At 42.0% G+C, this 9,065-nt stretch overlaps 1 protein-coding gene across 4 annotated transcripts in view; it reads left to right on the forward strand.

The window, feature by feature from the left end:
* kiz (kizuna centrosomal protein) overlaps nucleotides 1–8,854 on the forward strand; it is a 33,046-nt gene extending 24,192 nt beyond the window's left edge. For 3 of the 4 annotated variants that reach the window (XM_061794836.1, XM_061794837.1, XM_061794840.1), the window contains 2 exons: nucleotides 859–905; nucleotides 8,554–8,854. In XM_061794836.1, coding sequence (XP_061650820.1) covers nucleotides 859–905; nucleotides 8,554–8,657 — 151 coding nt within the window. In that variant the 3' untranslated portion in view covers nucleotides 8,658–8,854. The remainder of the gene's footprint in view (nucleotides 1–858; nucleotides 906–8,553) is intronic. The other variant, XM_061794838.1, reaches the window with a different exon arrangement.
* Nucleotides 8,855–9,065: the final 211 nt, after the last annotated feature.

The following is a 9,065-nucleotide window of genomic DNA, read 5'->3' on the forward strand; positions in this document are numbered from 1 at the left end:
GTCATATGGATATATATGTATGCTAACCTGGGAGGTAATGAGTGTGGATTGAGGCTATGAATGGGCTCTGTGAAGATGTGTGGAACTGGGGGCTTTTAAGTGGAACTGGGGACTTTATTGAATAAGATCAAAGCCTTTTTGGAGGTCACAAATTTACATAGCGATATCAGCAGAGCTATGGGAACCTGGCAACCCTGGCATTGGACTGGTTTTCAATGGGGGGCCTTGTCGAATCATTTTGGCACAATTGCAACAGGAGTCAGGGAAGTTCTTCTTGTGTTACTGTTCAAGCTTTGCGAGTAATCTTACCTCAACATACAGTTGCGTCCAGAAATAGTTTTGGGGATTTTTCCTCTTCCGCTCACCACACTGGGTTTGAAATTTCCAAAAAGATGTGATTCAAGTGCAGACTTTCAGCTTTAATTTAAGAGTTTCACAAAAATGTGACATATTTACAATTTCTGAATTACCAACCATTTTAGGTAGAATACACTTTGCTTCAAATGATTATGCAAACAGGATTTAAGTCAAATAAACTATTTAGTTTCTCTGGGAAAGTGTCTGCATGTTGTTTCTCATGTTCAAATCACTGATATCAATTGCAAACAGTTTTGATAGGTGGTATACCTCCCCCTTAAATACCAATACATACTCCTTAGTACATTCAGAATAGATTTTGGTGGTTTATAGAAACATACTCTCACTGTATGTTCAAGAAAAGTGTGCATAGGTTACAGTTTTGAAATTCTGAGCAATGTATTTAAGAGTGTCACATTTTCCACTCTTACATTCTGCAATTTCAAAACAACTTACCATAGCTATTGAGACAAAAACTGATAAGTGCCTTTGTTTTCATAGGAAAGACAAGATGAACCCAAAGATTTATTCTGCTCTGCAGTCAAAAGGTAAGTTAGTGTATACAAAACCACACAGTAGGTGGAAATAGACAACTACCATTACTGCGGTGTTAGCTCACTTGAAAAGTTTTGTAGAATACATAATGCATGTAAAAAGGATCACACTTGCTGAAGTGCACTTCCCAAGTGCTCAGCTCTGGAGTCAAAGCATTTTTTTTAGCTAAACACAAACTTTAACATACAGAGTATATTTTTATTTGTACAAAACTAAAACCTGAATGGATGTAATCCTGGATCAGGCGTATGACATATAACCCGAAACGCAGAAGACACATATATCTTATTGTTATGATCTTCTATTCTCATCACAGCAGCCACCTTTAATACCTCTTTAAGGCTTTCTTGACACACTTGACGTTCTTGGAAATGGTGCACTTTAACCCCAGAAAACACTTTCTAAAATATTGATCATCAGCCTTATGCTGTATGTATTATATTGACACAGCATCCTATTAGTTATTTTTCATGAAACATTTTATGAACGTTTTTCATAAATAATAATAATAAAAAAAATAAAAATAATAGTAATTTCCCATGTATAAAACAAAACATTAGGCTCCAAAGGCGTTGTGTAAACGGGGTACTTTCATTCCAATAGGATATGTGACATGTAATGTTACAAAATTCATATATAATACGCTCAATTTTCACTGACCCGAGAATCATGACGTCATTGCGGGCACCGTCATAACATATCATATATATCTGTTGTCTGTTGACAGCATCTGATTTAGCATCTTAGTTTACTGGGTGGCAGATTTATTTCTGATCCGCCATTTCACAGAGTACATCTCAAGTAAAATACAGTGATGTAAATCACGCCGCCACTGGACTCTAAAGTGGCGACGCGTTCTCTCGAGTGACGAATCGCACTTCATCTGGCGATCCGATGGACGAGTCTAGGTTTGGCGGTTGCCAGGAGAACGGTACTTGTCTGACTGCATTGTGCCAAGTGTAAAGTTTGGTGGAGAGGGGATTATGGTGTGGGGTTTTTTTTCAGGAGCTGGGCTTGGCCCCTTACTTCTAGTGAAAGGAACGCTGAATGCTTCAGCATCCCAAGAGATTTGGACAATTCCATGCTCCCAACTTTGTGGGAACAGTTTGGAGCTGGCCCCTTCCTTATCCAACATGACTGTGCACCAGTGCACAAAGCAAAGTCCATAAAGACGTGGATGGCAGACTTTGGTGTGGATGAACTTGACTGGCCTGCACAGATTCCTGACCTAAACCCAATAGAACACCTTTGGGATGAATTAGAGTGGAGACTGAGAGCAAGGCCTTCGCGTCCAACATCAGTGTGACCTCAGAAATGCGCTTCTGGAAGAATGGTCAAAAATTCCCACGAACACACTCCTAAACCTTGTGGACAGCCTTCCCAGAAGAGTTGAAGCTGTTCTAGCTGCAAAGGGTGAATCGGCGTCATATTGAACCCTATGGATTAGGAATGGAATGTCACTTAAGTTTTTATGTGAGTCAAGGCAGGTGAGCGAATACATTTGGCAATGGCAATATATAATATATAATATATATATATATATATATATTTTTTTAAATGTCGAGTAAAAGAAAGCGCTCTAAAGGAAACACAGAAGTCGAACGGAAGTAGTCCGCCACACCAGAATCTTAACTATCTAACTTATCTATTTTAAACACATTAATCGGCCCTTACTTCTGGAGGAGAATTACAACCCACCACCACAGGACTTTCATTCCAATATGATATATAATGTCTAATATTACCAATGTATATATCCTCACTAGAGTCACGGGCGTGCTGGAGCCTCTCCGAGCTATCTTTGGGCGAGATGCGGGGTACACCCTAAAGTTGTCGCCAGCCAATCATAGGGCACATATAAACAAACAACCATTCACACTCACAGTCACACCTACGGGCAATTTAGAGTCTTCGATTAACCTACCATGCATGTTTTTGGGATGTGGGAGGAAACCGGAGTACCCGGAGAAAACCCACACAGACACGGGAGAACATGCAAACTCCACACAGGCGAGGCTGAATTTGAACCCAGGTCCTCAGAACGGTGAGGCAGATGTTCTAACCAGTCGCCCACCGTGCCGCCGCACAAATGTATATATAATCCGCTAAATATTCACTGCTCACCCAAGAATCATGACATCTTTGGGGCACCGTCGTATCGATATCATATCTCTCTTGACGGACTTCCGGGTCAAGGACCAATTGTGAGGTCATCGCAACACCACTCGCTAGCTACTTTCCCCTATATACAGTACCTGGTAAATTACCACTTACCTTCCACCACAACCTGGTCTCCAGTTGGCTACCTTTAAGACTTTCACTCAGAACTCATTCCTTCCTGGATCGTTACTCTGCATTGCAATGTAAGCTAGCTAGCTCCTGCCGCTAGCTCCCACGGGTTTGCCCCTTTAGCTTCTAGCTGCCTGCTGGCTTATCTTAACTTGCAGCAAAACAACAGTCGGCGAAAAAGCAACGCCTGGTGGACTATACACCAACTGTTAACCAACGACTTGATTTATCCACAATGCTGTGGACTCTGAGGGGAGCACTCGACTACTTTGTTCCTGCCCAGTCATCGAGGACACAGGTGACATGGCACCCAGTCGCAACATACCCGCAAGACTAATATGTTTAAAAAAAATCTGAATTACGTCAGCGCATGCACACAGAGCAGAATATTTTTTTATAAACCTAATAAAATGCTGATAATACTTGATGTTTTGAGCATATTGATAGCAGCAAATCGATGGTGCACATTATACATAGGTGGAAGTGTTTTCCTGATTTTGGGGGTCGATGTTGGGGTTGCGTATTATACTCAAAAGCGTGTTATACACGATAAATTACGGTATTCATTATCATTCTTTCTCTATTTGGCTTGGAGATTAATTAGGAGCAGATTATATTACATCGTTCTCGTGTCTTATGGTGAAGTATTTAGTGGTACAAAGGAAGGACCCAAATATGGTTTTGTCTGCGTGCCTGGCCAGTGTCGGCACTTGAGCGTTAAACACCCGTCAGAAACATTTTAATTGTTCGTAAAGGCAGTGTCAAAAGAGGTTAATTGCATAGGACAGACAAAGACAGAGATTCAGTAAATTACATTACTGTGAATTTTAAGCTTCGTGTCAACACCAGCGTTTAAATCAAAAATTTCTCTCAAAGCAGCTCTGCTTTTTCAGAACTTGCAAGCCAGAAATCGGCCTTGAAGCTGAATCGCTTTTACTGAAAAGTAATGTACATAATGTTTTTCTACAATCAAAAACATTATTGGTCTGATTTTAGGTAATCTCTTACATTTCTGATTCAATAAAATCATCTTAAAATAATCATGACCTGCTTCTGGGGCTTCCCTGATTTTTGAATAGCACAAGATTGCCATCATTAGTATACTAACTTTCATGCACTCGTAATACGAGAGCTGTATCAAAAAGCCTGCCTTTATACAAGGCAGATTTCTATCTGCACAGTCGGAGACATATTCATGTTTATTATTATTATAGTGTAAATCTGCACAGCATCATACTGTATGAAGAGCCAGTGTGGGTTTGTCAGTGCCTCATTTCATTTGACCCAACAAACCTTTCATGCTCGCTTTTTACATTGTATTTATCCTCTGCCTTTGTTTTATTGTTGTTGCTTCCTTGATTTTATCTGCTGTGTAACGTTACCTTGAATGCTCAGAAAGGTGCCTTTAAATTACTATTATTGTATTATTATTATTAGGGATGTAACAATATTCGCTATATCGCAAAATTACTTGTACCTCGATATCGTCGTGGTCTTGTCTCAGTATAAAATAATGAGCCGTTGTGTTTGAAAATTACATACGGGCCGGCTATGCGCAGCCACACCGCTTATCCAGGCTGCTGCAGCCAGACTACAGCGCTCTACTTCCTCATTAAGAATATAAATGCACCTGATTGGACGCGTAACCCATGTGACCATGTGGGTACGACACAAAAAATACACTGATTGGCTGACTGGCCCACGTGACCAGAGGGATGCAGAAACAACTCGGTGCCAGAGTCCCTCTCAAGGCTACAGTCTAGCCGCTATGCCGGTCTGAGTGTCGTCGTGTTAATTTGTGAAAATAATTTAAGTTCTTTTTTTTTTCCCCCTCATTAATGTACACACAACACCCCATATTGACAGAAAAAATGGAATTGTCTAAATTTTTGCAGATTTATTAAGAAAGAAAAACTGAAATATCATAGCCATAAGTATTCAGACCCTTTGCTGTGACACATATTTAACTCCATTTCTTCTGTTCATCCTTGAGATGGTTCTACACCTTCATTGGAGTCCAGCTGTGTTTGATTATACTGATTGGACTTGATTAGGAAAGGTCAATATCAGACCTTACAGCTCACAGTGCATGTCAAAGCAAATGAGAATCATTAGGTCAAAGGAACTGCCTTAAGAGCTCAGAGATAGAATTGTGGCAGGGCACAGATCTGGCCAAGGTTACAAAAACATTTCTGCTGCACATGAGGTTCCTAAGAGCACAGTGGGCTCCATAATCCTTAAATGGAAGACGTTTGGGACGACATGATCCTTTACTAGAGCTGGCCGTCCGGTCAAACTGAGCAATCGGGGGAGAAGAGCCTTGGTGATGAACTTTAAAATGAACTTTAATTATTTTAGCAAATGGCTGCAATATAACAAATAGTGCAAAATTTAAGGGGGTCTGAATACTTTCCGTACACACTGTATCCCTCCGCCAATACAATAGTCCCAATAATGAAATATTGAAATACTGTAGGTCCACTACATACAAATACAAAAATCAATGCAAAAATAAATCTGACGTACTTCCATCTCTTCAAATGAAATGTCCACATTTCAAATGAAAACATATTACAGAGACTGCTAAGAAAAATAACTCATCCTACAATATCACTAAGCAGAGGAAAAGAAACTAAGGATTATTATTCTTATGGTTTAGGTCCTGAATACATGAAAGCTCCGCCCCTCTCTTCACCCGCATGTCCAAGACATGCGGCCGCAAGTCCGATGACACGACCACAAAGTCGATCATTGAACTGCGACCTAGGGTGTCCTGGTGCCAAGTGCACGTGTGGACACCCTTATGCTTGAACATGGTGTTCGTTATGGACAATTCGTGATGATCACAGAAGTCCAATAACAACACCACTCGGGTTCTGATCGGGGGTGGGCGTTCTTCCCAATCACGCCCTTCCAGGTCTCACTGTCATTGCCCACATGAGCATTGAAGTCCCCCAGCAGAACGATGGAGTCCCCAGCAGGAGCGCTCTCCAGCACCCCCTCCAAGGACTCCAAAAAGGGTGGGTATTCTGAACTGCTGTTTGGTGCATAGGCACAAACAACAGTCAGGACCCGTCCCCCGACCCGAAGGCGGAGGGAGGCTGCCCTCTCGTCCACTGGGGTGAACCCCAACGTACAGGCGCCGAGCCGGGGAGCAATAAGTATACCCACACCTGCTCGGCGCCTCTCACCGTGGGCAACTCCAGAGTGGAAGAGAGTCCAACCCCTCTCAAGAGGACTGGTACCAGAGCCCAAGCTGTGTATGGAGGCGAGTCCGACTAAATCTAGTCGAAACTTCTCGACCTCACACACCAGCTCGGTCTCCTTCCCTGCCAGAGAGGTGACATTCCACATCCCTAGAGGCAGCTTCTGTACCCGGGGATCAGATCGCCAAGGTCCCCGCCTTGGGGATCAGATCGCCAAGGTCCCCGCCTTGGCGATCTCTGTACTTGTTTGCAAAATTCAATCTGGCCATCTGATTCTTTTTCCTGACGAGTGGTTTGCATCTTGTGGTATGGCCTGTATATTTCTTCTCTCGAAGTCTTCTTCGAACAGTGGCTTGTGATACCTTCACCCCTGCCCTGTGGCAGTAATTTCCGTGACTGCTTGACTTTCTTAGTGTGTTAAAGAAAGAAGCAAGCTCTCACAATGTTTCTGTCATCAACTGCTGTTGATAACCTTGGCTGACCTGTTCAATGTCTGTTGCTCAGTACACCAGGAGTTTCTTTCATTTTCAGGACATTCCAAGTTGTTGTATTGGCTAGGCCCAATGTTTGTGCAATAGCTCTGATCGTTTTTCCCTCTTCTTTCAGCTTCAAAATGGTTTGCTTTTCTCCCAGAGACAGCTCTCTGGTCTTTGTGTTTGCTTAACAGCAAATGCAGTTTTCACAGGTGAAACCCATAGCCAAATACAAGCACTATCTAATGTTTAAGCAATCAATCTAAAAGGCAGGACCGGAGCAATTAGAATGTTCCAATACTTTTGCCCACTTGAAAAGTGGGTGGCTTCAAACAAAAGGTGCTCTGTTCTGAGTTGTTTTAACACATCTAGATGTAAATACCATGAAATAAAAGTTGGAATTCTGAGATTTGTCTCATATTCATCTTTCATATTCTCAGAGACCTAAATGTCTTCAGTATACAACACAAACAAATGATTTGACCTTGCCGTTCCAATACTATTGGAGGGGACTGTATGTGTTCAGTATAAAGGTAGGAATGATTGGCAAAAAAATAAATAAATAAAATAAAATAAATCTTGCTCATGATAAAAAATATACTAAAGCAGTAGCTTTAGCTGTGTTTCACAACTACACCATGACTCATGTTAGCATACTGCATTGAGACAGTCTTGTTGAGGAATGTCATGTCCTCACCCTTGCATGACACCACCATGCTGATGGGTAATTTTCTCTGCCAATATAGTGTACTTATTGCAGATAATGCATGCAAAACATTTATGATGTCACTGAATGTGTTGGAAACTGATTTTTCTGTCTACAATCATGAAGGATGTGGGTAATGTATTATATTGGCAAATTCAGCATAAGGTGCATGAGGGTCAGGAAAAACATCTGAAAAGGTGTCCGTACTCTACCAATCTGCGTTTGGTCTTGTACAATACAGGCCAGAACATCCCATGTTTCTATTATTTGGTTACCTTGGTTAACTTCATGAGCTGGTGCCACAATGACGAATCCATCCATCCATTTTCTGAGCCGCTTCTCCCCACTAGGGTCGCGGGCGTGCTGGAGCCTATCCCAGCTGTCATCGGGCAGGAGGCGGGGTACACCCTGAACTGGTTGCCAGCCAATCGCAGGGCATATAGAAACAAACAACCATTCGCACTCACAGTCATGCCGACGGACAATTTAGAGTCTCCAATTCATGCATGTTTTTGGGATGTGGGAGGAAGCCGGAGTGCCCGGAGAAAACCCACGCAGGCACGGGGAGAACATGCAAACTGGACACAGGGGGGGCCGGGGATTGAACTGTGAACTGTGAGGCTGACGCTCTAACCAGTCGGCCACCGTGCCGCCACAATGACGAATGTATTGATAAATTAATCTTCTCTGACAGTTTAAAAACACCTGAGCATTATTACTTTTGTAATGGCAGAATACAAATTGCATTGAAATAAACATACAAGACTGTATAAAAGAGAGTGCAATAAGATTTTCATTATGGTATTTCAAGGTTAGCTTTTTACTCCGTGTTCAAATCTTGGAATGCTTATGAAGTGTCAGTTTAGCAGGTTAGCGCAAGTATGCAAATAATCTTCAGCGTCAGCATACAATAGTAAACATTTGGCTGTGGTGTAATATTTCTCTTTCTTTCTACTGTCTGGTGTAGAGCTCTGGGGGGAGTCAGATGACAGCAACTCAGAGATCGAAGCAGCCTTGCGTCCACAACCTTTCAACACAAAAGACGACGACACAGATGACTTCTACGACTGATGCTTGAAAAAAGCTGCGTTTATATAAAAGCGCCTACTCACACAGCTTGGCTAAATATGTGTTATTTTACACCTTGACCTCTATATTAGTAGTCTGCATTGTAAACCTAGCACTGGTGTTGTAAAAACAAATAATAAAGTTGACAACTCTCAGGCTGAGTAAAGTATGTGAAGAGTTGCCTAACACGCTGCAGTTAACCCTGCTTCAGTCTCTTTATGTGAACAACTCTCCCAGCTCATAATAGCAGCTCGAAATAGATTAAACTGATCTTTTAAAGTGATTTGTTTGCACTGGGCTGAAAATCATGCATTTTGAATGCCGCAAGCATCTCCGAGTGCTCTGCCTCCGGCATGCTCAAGTGTAGTGATGTGAGTCACCTGTTAAATGACAAAGCACAATGGCCTCGCG

Source organism: Phyllopteryx taeniolatus, chromosome 13 (assembly GCF_024500385.1).
Source record: "Phyllopteryx taeniolatus isolate TA_2022b chromosome 13, UOR_Ptae_1.2, whole genome shotgun sequence".
NCBI classification, from domain to species: Eukaryota; Metazoa; Chordata; class Actinopteri; order Syngnathiformes; family Syngnathidae; genus Phyllopteryx; species Phyllopteryx taeniolatus.